Here is a 13947-nt window from a genome sequence, read left to right as displayed (position 1 = left end):
GATACACGTCTAATTTAAGGCTAATTAAGCCAGCTGAACCAGGCGAAGTTGTTAACAACAGGTCAGAAGGCGTGTCATCTCTGTCAAACGTGTTCAGGACACCCAGCTTCTCTTTTTCGTTCAAAGGGAAACACTGCTTTTAATTTGGTCCCGGGATTTAGGCAGCACAGAGGAAACAAAGGGAGAAGGGGCAAGCGAGGTCTCAAGCAGCACAACAGAAGCCAGGAAAGCCAGAGCAGTCTTGCAAGTTCAGGTTTTCAGAAGGATGCGAGCAACACAAAAGCACAAATATTACTGAAACCGTCACAGTCTGCTCTGAAATAACAATTGTGCCAATCTCATTATAAGTTCTGGTTCTATACATCAGACTTAGTTCTTGTAATCAGGAGAGAAGACAGCAGCCTCTGACCCAACCCAGGAGCACATTGACTCGGTGTAGGCAGAAAGGAGGCTCTTCTCATTGGAGTACTGAAAATAATCCCTGGGAGGAGACAAGTTCAAAGGCACAATGCTACATCCTCAGCCCCGGCCCCAGCTTGTCTCCCAGGGGCCTTTCTCCTAAAGAGCCGGAGTGACAGCACTGACTGCAGTGACAGCAGGAAGCCACTGGAGACGTCTCTGCAAGTGCCAGAATAAATTACCTGTTTTCTCAGGCTTTTGAGACCTCGCATTCTCAGCACAGACCAGACAAGATGCTGTATTGGAAAAGCTCCATATATATTAGAGGAAGCTGGAGAACCCTGTCCTAAAGCTGGGCTCTTGAAGAGTCCAACAAACTCACCAAGAAATGAACTGTCAGGTAGGACTAAGGAGTCCCACAAATACTTACAGACCTCTGGCTACTGAGCCAGAAAACAAATGATGTTCCAGGTATACTGTGTGTTGAATGCCATTGCTAGAAAAGACTTAATGTCAAATGTCCCAGGTCCTGGAAAGACACAAATGCCTTCTGTTAAATCGTAGCTCCTGTTAAAAATACAGCATTTTAGCTTTCATGATAACTAAGAAAAGCCCCAAAAGCATATGATCTCTACACACTTATATTCTTAGAGAACCGGGGATAAATAAAAAGCATTCAATAACAAAGAAAAGTCATGAGCTGCAGGGCCATCTCATGGCTGGAGGGTCAGAACATGCAACCTGCCAGCCTGCAGCGCTTCCTGCTGTTGGCCACCATCTTTTTGTCCACAACAAGCTCCCACTAAAAACAGTGGCTTAGCTGTGTGTTTGCAAAGGAAACATTCACACTGGGGACTGATGATAAATCAGCGCGATGATAACTGCTGAAGCTGCAAGGAGCCTGAAAGAGCAGCCAGGAGAGCAGCGGGAAATACCAGGTTAATCTGAGCAGGGTGGCTAACACAAGCCCAGTAGTGCCAACGCAAACATTAACCTTTAGCTATCTTGCAGCTGATCGAGTGCACTGGTGAAGAGCATGAAGTGTCATCCTATATGTATCTGCACAAGCTACTCTGACATTTCAGCCAGTTGTCACAACCACACAGACATGGAGCTTCACCAGAGCCTGGCTGGGCAGTTCAGCCTGACCCTGCTAACAAGAAGGGGGAGCAGAACAGGCGGGCAGCACTGTGCTGCCAGGGTGCTGGAAAGGAGAGCGGAGAGTCCTCCTTAGACCACAGGATACCAAGGAGCAGAGCTGAAGCACATATGTGCAGTCAGAGCAGCAACCGAGGCTGAATATTTGCCTAGCAACATTTTGAATATATTCAGAGCTGCCTGATAGAGGAGGAAGAGAAGCACCACAAAAGCAAGCTGTTGTAGTTAAGAGTGATCAGCTCCTAAAGCTTAGCTGGGATGTGGGACACCTTTCCTTGGGTCCGTGCAGGCACCATACCAGCTATCATGTCCCAGGACAACAACAAAATGCAGGTTCAGCCATTGTTCCTGATGGCAAGGGTATCTCAGACAATAGCAGTGAAGCCATGACAGCAAGGGAAAATGGTGGCTTTTGTTCAAAGTCTTCCACCCTGCACCTTCCCTCCATACTGCAGATGGTGGCTGCATGCTGAGCGCTCGCAGACAAGGCGCAAGTGTCAGAACAGACCAGACATAATGGCAGCAACGGGAGTGCTGAGCGTGATGGGTCTTCTCCTCCTGTACAATATACAGGTGCCCCAGCTGATGAAAGGGGCGATGGGCTGGCCGTACCCCTGCCCACCTGTAGACATCCAAACCCCACACTGGTGTGACGCTCAGCAGAGTCTAAGAACCAAAGAGAGTTAATTCCTTCCCTGTCCCCCGGCAACAGCTCCTTCTGGGCAGGGTACGGGAACATTCAGGAGCCGTTTCCCCACCTTCCCTGCCCTTCTGAACAGTGAATCCACCCCTTTGCTGCCTTCTGGCACTGGTACGTGACCTTTCCCTTAATGAAACCTGCAGTATTTTCCCCTGTGACAGCACAGATCTTCCAGCACAGAAGGGAGCTGTAAGGAGGGACCTGAGGTGGGAGACAGGTAGAGCTCAGAGGTAAGAAACATCTGAACCACTATTCACATATGACTTAAAAGAGCGAGGGCTCAGGAGACACGGTGCTCTTCCCTGCATGCAAAGCGGCTTCTCCCTCGCAGCTACGTGGCTGTCAGAGGAACTCCTCCTGCTGCCACGGCACTGAGGTGCTGACAGCACAAGTGGAATCCAGAGAGGATTTAAAGTACAAGGAAAAACAAACAAGCAAACCTCCCTTCTTGAACAAGTGTTTTGTGAGCCTTCAAGCATGAGGAAGCCCCAGGATGCATCAAGAGGTTGAGCACTGCAAACGTTTCCATGGTCTGAGGCTTTCCTTTGATAGTCCCCAACTCCCTTGACTCCATGTACCTAGCCTGGCAGCTCAGCTCTTTTCTGAGATGTTCTTGGATTTCTACAAGACTGTCCCTGGAGCTCTCATGAGTGAAGAACCATCAGGTCAGCAGCACAGACTACTCCAAAATCATCTGTAGGCCACTTGGAAAAAGGGGAGGCAGATTTCTGGAGAAACTCACTGACCTGCAAAGAGGACAATAAAGCTCTTCTGTGCTTTGGAACAGCACAGATTTATAATGTTTTTCATTTGCAGTGGGTCTCACTATTGTCATCTACAGCCCCTTCAAGTTACAGTACCAACACTCATAACTCCCCTTGCCAAGTGTCGGCTTTACTTCTTCAGTGCTTCAGTCTACCCACAAGGAAAGAAACTTGCCCAATCTCATAAAACAGCGTGACAGAACTTGGAATAAGCTTGCAAATGCCAGGCCCTCAACCTGCACTCAGGGTTCAGGGCACTTGGAGAACAACCCTCCTTCCCCAGGGACACCCCATCAGCCTGGCCCAGGGATGACTGCTTTGCACATGCTGCTGTGGCACTGTCAGTTTTTGTCCCAGCTGCTGTACCAACAAACCCAAATCCCCCTTTGTGCTCCTGTTCAATTCCAATCTATGTCTGTGAGTCTTCATGAATAACGCCACTCTGATCTAGCTGCTTCAGGCTCCCTGCTCACCTCAGATACAGACTCCTGGGCTTGGCTAATCCCCTTTCTTTCCCCTTGCCCCCAGTCTCAAAACCACAGACCGTAACAGCTCTTCTTTTCCCCAGGCTCCCGTCCCCATCCTCAGGTGGGAGCAGAAGTCATGCAACATTCCCAGCAGTCTTCTCAAGCTACCCCCTCAGGCCGTGGTGAGGCACAGCTCAGTAGCAAAGCAAATCATGAAATACAGTTGCATAACAAGAAGCAAAAGAGATGCAGGAGGGAATAATCTTGCCCATAAAACGATGAAGGCAACAGCCACAGAGCTCACTGGCTGCCACTGTGCCTGCAGGGAGAGCAGGGCAGCACTACTGACCTTGAGAATTTAGGCTAAGGGGAGAGGGATAGGCAGAAGGAGGAGGAACAATGTGTGGGAGAAGATTCAACAGCAGAATAAAATGAAAGCATCTCTTTTTACTTCAATCTGCTACTAGACATCCCCAGATTCATCTTGAATCTTCCAGAGCCAGCTGGGGAAAGTTTGTACAGGCAGGTGAAACCAATCCAAGGCTGACAGGGCACAAAGTGGGAGGAGAAGCCAAAGGGGACCACACAGAGAGCTGCTAGCCTGAGTATTTTTGACTTATGAGGCTCTTGGACCAGGTCTGGCACTTACAGATGCTCAGACCTTACCTTGGTGGTTATTCACCTTGTTGTCTCTAGCACAGTAATAATCCACCAGTTGCTACTCCCACCACCAGGCTGATCTTCCAAGAAGTAACCTCTGTCTTTTGTAAGTCGCTCTACCAAAGCAAGTTCAAAAGTCTATCTACCATGTCAGTCTTGACACACAAGCTGAATCTGATCACAAGACACAACTACTGAGGTGTGCACACTCCAAGCTGGTGGGATGCAAGCAGCCATGGTCCCAAAGATCTCCAGCCTCATTAGCTCAACATGGTGCTCTAGGTAATATGTATGTCAGCACAGTTACCTGGCTTCTGTCCTACCTAGGTGCTGATCTCTACAGTGCTCACTGATTGTCTTCTCTCTGACCTCAACTGTGTCTGTTCTTTCCCTCCTTCCTGCAATTTCAATTCACACTATTGACCAGGACATCTCCTACAATCATTTGACTTACAGCCACTGTCTCTGACAATAGCACCTTTGATATGATTTATTAAAAGAAAGAGATTTGCATTTAATTGCACCCATCCCTTCATGGCAGGGCTGTGCTAGCATCACAACCTTTCAGCTTTGCACTCAGCCATCTGCTCTCAAAGCAAACCCCATGTGTTATGGCTTCTATGTGTGGAATCCTTTCCTGCTTCAGGTCTTCTCCTCACCTACCTAAGCCATTCCAGTTTGGGGGCTCTGTCAAAAATAATTCTCCGGTTCAGTGAGAAATTTTGTACCTGCAAACTCCAGAGTCAAAAACGCCTAAGCATTGAATAAATATTGTGGCTCTGTCTTGAGGAGAATGATGTACTTATGCCACATCATAAAGCACTTTCCAATCCATTAGTAACTAAATAGGATGTTAAACAGCAACTGTTAGTAATAAAGACTTAAAATCAGCAGGCACAGATAGCTTGCACCCATGAGTCCTACAAGAGCTGCCTGAGGGGATCTCCAACCTACTTATTGTTATTTTTTTTTTAATAATGCTTGAAACAATGAAATTTCAGTAGGCTATAGAGTATAAAATGTGGCAATAATCATCCTGTTTGGACTTTTTGAGTAAGTAAGGAAGAAACTAACTAGCCTGATAAAAAACAGCATAGAGAAAATAACAAAAAACCCAGTAGGGGATTTATTATAAAAAGCATTTGAAGATGGGTGTACAACTTTTCAGAGTGATCCATCAGTTCATGCCTTTCTGTCTCTGCAAAGTAGTGGTCTAATTCTTGATCCATCTCTTACTACCTATGTCCTGACAGTTTTTCATTAACTTTGATATTCCTCATTATGTGTTCATTTTGTGAAGCACCCTTTTTGCTTCCCCCCTCCGCATGACTCTTTCATAGCAGCCCTTAGTAAGTTGAGTTCTTACTTTCTGGATGCTTCTTTCTTGTATTTGAAGTCAATTAATAACTTGCTACTCAGCTTCTCATCTTTGGCTCTTCCTGGCCTTGCTTTGCACTGGGATAGTTGGTGCTTCTGTTCCTGTTGACTTTATTCAAATATTGCTCCTCAGACTTGCTTCCAATGGGATTTTGCCTGGAAGTTATCAAATTGTTTAAATTCACTTTCTTCAGCTGCACTGGCTTTATTTGGCTGTTCTCACACAGTTCATAAATCTTAAAGATGTACCATCTTACGCATGTTCACATTCTCATCTCAACCTTCCCAATTCTCAGCTAGTTTCCTTCTCCACCTTGTAGCCAAATAGTTATTGTTCCTAAAGCATTCCAAGGGATCAGCACACTGCCAGGGTGGGACTCAGCTGACCCAACACAGATGCCTTCATATGGGCAAGTAACTTAACCCGCCTTTCTGGTCAATGGAGAAACCCAGGTACTTCAGAACTACCTCATCCTAAAATACACGGTGAAAAAAAAAAAAAAAAGGTCAGATGAATGAAGCCTACAAACTACCTTTTGTCAGCTGCAAGACAGCAGGATGACTAGCTTTGGATGAAATCTGGAGATAAAACAATGACTGCAAGAATGGTAAACATGGACAAAGCAATTTACAGCAATCATAACACTCAGTAGACTATGCCCATTCAGATAAAGCACAAACTTTCTATTTCCAGAGCATGCATTACATGGGCCAGAGCTACAAAGTTAGAGATGGCGTATTAGAAAACAACTCCAAAGTGTATGACAACCACAATCCTTGGATGTAAACCAGGAAGCAGTGGTAGGAGCAATGAAGATTTATTTCAGCAGATGGAATTGGGGAGACTGATGTTGGAAGACACTATACAGTTTGACAAGCCAAATGGGTAAACTGAAGAAAAAGAGAAAAGAGGCATGGGAGACTGAGGGCTAGAGAAAGCAACCTGCATTGAAAATTTCTATTTGGTTAGCAAAAAGAAGATTAAGCAGCGGCTTGAAGACAGAGCACAAAATCTGCACTAAAAGACCACGTTATAAAAAAGCCTCATTCTTGTTGAGGAACACGTAACAGAATGATGGCTGGAATTTAGAAGGCTAGAAACCTGGCAGGTTCAAATCAAATGCCAATGAAATCAGTCACCAGTGTTCACACACGCGAGATCACTTACCTGCAGAAAGAACCCATTCTTCCTTTAGAGGGCAGTGAGAAGTAAAACTTTACTTCAGATATTATCAGCATTTTCTGAACAATACTTCATGCCTTTTCCTTATGGAGGTGTCCCTACATTCTAGCACAGCTTCTGTATCAGCAGTCCTTCCTTCCGGAACAATAGCCCCGATCAGACAATATCCAAAGACCAACTTGCACTTTCTGAAGCAATACAAGATGCCAACAGGCTTTTCAGTAACCACCTATTAGCCTATTGTATCACCTTGTGCAGTCCATAGTCCAGTTTCTAGCTGTCCTGGCTTTACTTTAGCAGCCCTTGGAACATGTCTAAACAGACTGGTTTGGCTCTCCTCCAGCACCGATCTGGGCATCAATGTGTAGCCCCAAATAAGAAGGCTGTATTTTGTTTTTCCCCAGCTAGTTCCACCCCAAGGATGGCAACCCCTTGTTACACTACACTCAAAAGTATATGCTACCCTGTCACTACAGCCTGGCATAGAGCCAGATTCCAATTTACAGCATTCCAGTTTTATTACAGACTCTCACATTTAGTTCACAGCAAGGGCCTCATTTGTACAAAATTGTGCATCAGTCTGATGTTATGGACACTACACATTCAACATAAGAATGACTTATAGAAAAATGTTGTGTTCTTGAATAAAGTGCTTGATGTGTCAAATGAAGTGTCCATAGGCAATCTACTAGAAGCCTGATGAATATACCCATTAAACCTGACATACTATACATATTTACAATTTAACAGATCTTTAACATGGAGAAGTAAACCTGCTTCAACTGACAGTACTTTATTCTCATCCAAATGTACCAGTTTCACTTCCTGCTGTGCTTATCAGCACATTGCTTGGAGTGCAGTAAAACCTGACCTCCTAGAATTGCAGTCCGGCAACACTTGTGTGCTAAAAGCTGATGTAGATCACCATTGTCCTACATCAAACTTTCCAATGGGTCCATTTAAAGTTCATGTTGCTACTTCAAGGGGCATGTGAGGGAGAGAGGAAAGGGGAAAAAAAACACCCCAAGATCTAGACGCAAAGAGAATGGTTGAAAGAAGTATTTATTACAAAATTAAATTCCAAATTCTACCTCATTTTCCATTATCTCCTGTACAAAATACAGTTATAGCTCAAGGAAACATTCTCCCATCCACACCGTATGGTGCAGTAATTACACCTTAGTTAAAAGACATTCAGTTTATGGACAGACGCACACGCACACACACATACACACAGCATTAGTAAGAAAGGTTCAGAATACAGGACAGAATTACAAAAGAATCCCTGTCACTGCTGTTCCAAACTCTTGCTCAGTCTGGGGCAAGTTCTCCAAGGATGGCTCTAAACAGCATCTCTTGTAAAACACAATAAACTCACTTGGCAGTCTTAGGACCAATTACAAATTCAGCAGGAGTGGTTTCTGTGCTAATATGTCACCTACCTCAGATATTATTTGTGAAATTGTAGCCCTTGACATTCAAGTAAAGAGTATAAGGGAGTTTAAAAAGTAAAGCAACTCACAACCAACCATGCAACCAAGGTCTTAGCACTTCAAAAAAGACAGAGACAATTCTCAGTCCTGACTGCTTGCAGCCCACAGCCCCCCAAAGAGAGCAGTGTGCTATGGAGGTGGTGTTCTTACCCTCAGCCTTCCTTTCCCAGCAGGAAAGAGCCTTATGATGTTCTAACACTCCACACATTTTTGCTTGCATGACACACACTTGCTAATGTGTGGGGCCACTCACTGTAAAGGGGTGGGGGTGGGGGGTGGGAATCTTACCTATATTTCCCAGCTGATGGAGGCACAGGGTACTGCTAGGGAGATTTTCACATTGCCAGCAGGATCCTGAGAGGAGGAAACAGTGTTATAATGGTAGTTGCACGCAGAGTGCCAACCCAGAGTGTAAGTCACAAAAGGCACGGCCTCTGGAACGGAAACTGCTAAGCATGGCAATGGAGAATTTCAGGTAAATGCCTGTGTTTCCACGTTGACAGCTGGTTCACTCTCAAGTCCCTCAAAAACAATGCTCAGAGGGATAATGGAGGGACAGGAGGGAACTGTTAAATAACACATTAGTTTACTTTTCCATAACAAGTTTCTGGTTTTGCTCTCAGTGCACGTGACAGGTATTCATCCACTCAGGATACTACGAGGTGTCCTGCCCTACCCCTTGTTCAGACACCCGTAAGAAATGGATGCACAGCCTTTAATTTGGAGGAGAAGCAAAGGCATGTTCTGTACTTTGGGCATACTTGAAGAAGCAGGAGGAAGGAGGGAGATATAAGAAGGTAGATCCTGTCAATGCCCTTTGTGCATCAATAAGTCATTCCAGTCAAGGTGCAAAAAGAAAACTCTCTGCAGATGAGAGTGTGGTGGTGGCTCTCCCACCCACAGGGCTGTGAATGATGCTGGTAAGCAGTGCATGACACAAAGTCCTCCACCTGGACCAAGGGCAACCTTGGTACAGGAATCTCCATTCAAATCCTCCTCCCAGTCACATTTCTGTCTCATAGCATGAGTAGTCCAGTTCCTGGAAATAGGCCAGTCCCTGCTGCTGCAATAGGCGTGCGTGCATCAGATTCCTGAAGCGACTGTTAACAGAAACCTTTTAAGATGGATGGATTGTCTAGTCTAGGATGAAGCTAGATGAGCCAAAAGGCCTTCTATCCATCCTCCAAAGACTGCAGAGGTGAAAATAGAGTTTACACATAAAAAGGAATTTGAAGCAGGGAATATGGCAGCCTGCAGCTTTTTGTGATTTGAATCCACGGATACAGTTTGATGAAATACTTTGCCAGCGATAAAAGGAGCCCTGTCGAGCAAAGCTCAGAGATAGCAGCTGCACCAGAGAATAGCATCTTCCGGCCTCAGAAAGCACTGTTAGCTATTTTCCACATGACTGGGGAAGACGACTAATAAGCAGTCCTCAAAATGAACCTGAACTCATTCCACAAGCACAAATGGAAAAACTGAAGCAGTCCAAATTCCATTCAGAAAGCAAAGAGTACCCTGCACCCATTGCCTCATGTCTGCACCACTTAGACATTTTAAGTCAGAGTCAGCAAGGGAATCCCAATTATCATCTTTTATTGACCTCACAAAATACTGGTTACTATTATGTTCCAGCTATGGCCTGACAGATTTTGTTTTGAGAAGCAAATACTGAAGGCCAAATTCTAACTAAAATAATTTTTCAGTATTGTTCTCCTGAAAGAAAACAAACCAACATCAATTTACGCTTACTTGAAAACCCAACCCTTGGAGTCCAGAGGGTGCAGAGGAAATGTCTGCCCTCTAGTCTTCAAATGTAGACCTTTTAATACTTTTAACTCCAAATTAAAAAAAAAAAAAAAAAAAAAAAAGATTCTGCTGGAGGTTGCTCCCTCTTGTGGAATAGCTAGATTTTTTTCACTGTATGCCTCCATCCCCTTACCAGCATAAAAGGCCTAAGAAATAGATTAGTCTCAATGTCAATCAAGTGCTCTCAGAGGATTTCTGAAACGGCAGTCCTAAAGAAAAATAAACCTTTGCCTGTATTGAAACAGAAGCTGGGCTTGTGCACGGGAAGGTGGGATGGGAGCATGACATTTGCACCTTCAGCTGGCCAATCCCCAAACTCAGCTGCCAATCCCCAGCCTAAAAATTATTAGTACTAAAGGATACAGGGACCCTGGTCAAGGAACACACTGGTTCATCTTCCTCAGGCAGCTCCTACAAAGCTGACCTCTTCATAATAGTTGAAGTAACCATGGTTACTGAGTTGATTTTTGCTTTCCCACAGATTTAATTTGATGAATAAAGAGTGTCAGAAACTGTCATTCCAAAACACTCACAAGTTTCTTCGGTTTTTTTGTTGTTAAGGGCAAGTCTGTGATTGTATGTGCTGGAAAAAACCCTGCACTTTAAATCATGGCTTTTATCAGCTCTTCTGGCAAATCCTCCCCATGGCAATGGGACTACCTTAGGGAAAGCTCATATTCAGGATAGCAAGGTATTAAGCCAATAATCTCACCAAGAGTAGAAGGTGCTGAATCATATTGCTACAAAGGCAGCACTGCACTGTCTGCATGCCACATTGTCAACAGTTAACAATTTGCAGCTTGTCAGATCAAGCAGGATCTGAAGAAGTTTGCAGCCTTCTCCCTCATCCTTCTTGCATATATATCACCTCCATGAACCCCTGGCTCATGCAGGTGGGAAGACTTCCTGCAATAGCAAGTGGAAAAGAATCATCAAACTCAGGAGCTAATTAGTGCAATGACTTCCCACCATGCATTACCAGCAGGTGATTAACTCAAAACCTTTAGAATCAAAAGCATAGGTCCATACCATCTGAGTTAGTGTCTGTAGGAGTCAACTTCTAGAGAGAGATGTGACATACCAAGCCAGAGCCTTAACAATAGCAAGCAGCTGCCTTACTGAACAATGCTATGGATCTCTAATAGTGAGGAATGAAAGCAAGTCTGACTGAAGTCTTAGTCCCCCCCACAGAACAACTATGCTAATGCAGCCCTTCTGTGTTGTAGGAAATACATTAGGATTAAAGGTTTGGTAAGAGAAATGAATGCACGGTTCACGTTTAAAAGACAGACACACTCACCTGCTGCTCTCCTTGTAACTGTAATTTTGATGCAAGGCTGAGAAGCAGAGCAAGAACTCTGAAATGAAAGGCTTGAGTTCCTTGAAACATACACAAAAGAGTTTTGCAAATATTACTTCTTGAGACAGGAACACAGCTGGGGTCATTCATGTTGGATGCTACAAGGTAGCAACCTTGAACTGTGACAAGAAATTTAAATTGGGTGAAGAGTAGGAGATGGAATGAAAGGAACATTTACAAAAATAGACCTAACACTGGAGAAAGGCACCTGATAAATAGAATTCCGCTTTCTTGGAGGGGGTAGATTCAACATCCAATGGCTCTTGACACTTAACAGACAAAGAATTTTTGCCTGGCCTCACACTTCCTTCAATACAGTAATTTGATGTTCAGCTATCTATGAAAGGGAACTTGCTCAATATTGGAATACAGTGAGCAGATACCGTGGCACTGACAGCCAGTTTTGCAGATGCTACATTCATTAAGATGAAGCTTTCCCCCTAAAAGCACAGGTACTGGCACTGGAATAGCTGGGATCAAAAGATGAATGATAGCTGTCTGTAAAATTTCCAAGCTATCATTTCAGTCTGTAGTACACACCCAAGAAGCTGGTCTTCACAGCATACTGGGGCAGAAAATAAATCACCTGCTATTTCCACTGTAATTTCCTTAGCAGTTTCAGACAGAACTGCAAAGAAGCTACAAAGTGCTGAGCTGGAACAGTCTGGCTCTGAGCACAGGCCTGCTAGGTGATTCTTATCAATTATTAAAGGTGACCAGGAAGCAAGGAAGTATAGAGGGATAAACAATCTCCATCTCCTCTGTCTGCAGAGGGCTTGGGAGACAGGCAAGGCACAGTGGCTCAGGAGATGTCAAGTAGACCCTGTTCAGTCACATTGTAAAAATTCAGGGTCAGAATAAAAAAAAATGCAGACAGCCAGGGCAGGGTAGAATGGAGGTCCCCAGATGCCTATATGAAGCTTTCAAAAACCTCACCATAAGAAAGGTTGTTAATCATGATAAAAGTCCTAATGTCTCAGACATTGTCTGGCTCTCAAACTGTAACGGTGTTTAGATTACAGGAAGGAAGACACGCGCATACTTGTGAACATGCAACTACACACAGCCTCCAACTTGTACTGGTCTGACTGCTGGAATGCCACTGCTGTTTGACTGATATATGTTGCTTGAAAGAATTGGGATTTAAGCAGCCAGTTGTCCAGGAATATAACCTAAGGATTCAGGACATGAGTCTTTTTAAGAAGACCTTCTCGTGGTCATCCTCTGCATCTTCCAATGCAGGCAGTGCAAACAAATGCCAAAGCAACAGGGCTACTATACCCAGAGTTCTCCAGAGAGGACATTTTAGTGTCACATGATTCCAAAGCACCAGAATCAGTCTGACATGCAGCAGATCTCATGCTTCTCATCCGCTGTTCCCAGGCTCCCTTCGCTGGCTCTAGAACTCCCAGGAGTCCATCCACCGGAGCCCTGCCATGGGGCTGCTAGGGTCAGAGGCCATGGGTCCTATCATCCCATAGGACAGAGGATGGAAGAGGTAGAAGCTGTGGAAAGAAACCAATTGCCCATCAGGGACTGCACAGTTTTCTGTCTCAAGAACATTGCAGATTAGTCCATACAGATGTTCTATGAGACCTTTGTTTTTGGGCTGCTCTAAGCTCCACTGGGGACCTTCTAATCTCTGCTGAACACAATATATACATAGTACACAGTTTTATCACAGGTGGTGTTTTCTCTTAGAAAGCAACAGCTTTGGAGAAAAGCCAGCTGAGAAAACGTACAGCAATGAAGAATTTGCCTGTATTTGAGGGATCTAGCACCTTCTAGCATGGGGACTAGAATCAGAAACCACTGAACTGCAGGTTTGGAGGAGAATAGTGCTGACACTGAGTGCTGGGATAAAAGAAAGATTCCCTGCAATGGAAAAATGTTTTATAATGCATTACTGGGACATAGATGCTGAATCTAATCAAATGTGAGGGTTTAGGATTGGGCTTGATGATGTCTGACAAGTTCAGCAGAAAAAAAGAGAGGCAGAAACAAAGGCTAAGGATAATTAACAGGCAGTAAGGTTTCCATTGAGACAGTGACTGTCGCACATTCAGGAAAAGTTCAGCTTTCAGCACTCACCTGTACATGATGAGCAGAACCAGTGCCAGGAACCCCCCTCCATATACTTTTCTAGCTGTAGTGCTGGGTGACAAGAACGCAGCACAGAACTTCAGTAGTGTGTCCCAGGTGATTCCTAAGAGAAGGACAAGGTAGAAGTCAGGAGCAATGCAGAGGTGAAAGAACAGAGCTGCTATTTTCAGTCATAGCCTGGGCTCACAAAGCTCTGTTAACACCAGAAGACCTTGTCAATTTTAAAATTCATTTACGCTGGTAACCTTCAGAACTATCAGGATTGTTTCGTACCAGCAGAAGGTTCTTTTTTCCTACCTTTCCATTTGAATAAATGCAAGAGAGATCAGGGCCCCAGATGCTAAGCAAGCTGGTACAAAATCACCGGAAAAACTACCAAGACTGAATTATAAACAGACATGACAGAAAAGTGGGGCAGCAAACAAAGGGAAGTAACTTGTATAAAAGCATATATAAGAACAGTGAAGCAGCAGA

The 13947-nt window shown here is 44.5% G+C and overlaps 1 protein-coding gene across 10 annotated transcripts in view; it reads right to left on the bottom strand.

The window, feature by feature from the left end:
- The window catches only part of POMT2 (protein O-mannosyltransferase 2), a 38458-nt gene continuing 24511 nt past the window's right edge, over positions 1-13947 (bottom strand). For 3 of the 10 annotated variants that reach the window (XM_030032366.2, XM_030032375.2, XM_041120141.1), the window contains 2 exons: positions 13462-13576; positions 7753-12875 (listed from right to left, as the gene is read on the bottom strand). In XM_030032366.2, coding sequence (XP_029888226.1) covers positions 12770-12875; positions 13462-13576 — 221 coding nt within the window. In that variant the 3' untranslated portion in view covers positions 7753-12769. Of the gene's footprint in view, positions 3004-5514; positions 5682-6693; positions 6844-7752; positions 12876-13461; positions 13577-13947 lie in introns of those variants that run through there. The other 7 variants (XR_005931409.1, XR_005931406.1, XR_005931404.1 and 4 more) reach the window with 7 other exon arrangements.

This window comes from Aquila chrysaetos, chromosome 2, assembly GCF_900496995.4.
Source record: "Aquila chrysaetos chrysaetos chromosome 2, bAquChr1.4, whole genome shotgun sequence".
Classification (NCBI taxonomy): domain Eukaryota; kingdom Metazoa; phylum Chordata; class Aves; order Accipitriformes; family Accipitridae; genus Aquila; species Aquila chrysaetos.
The sequence above is the reverse complement of the archived record's forward strand: the minus strand, read 5'-3'. Positions and strand labels throughout refer to the sequence as shown.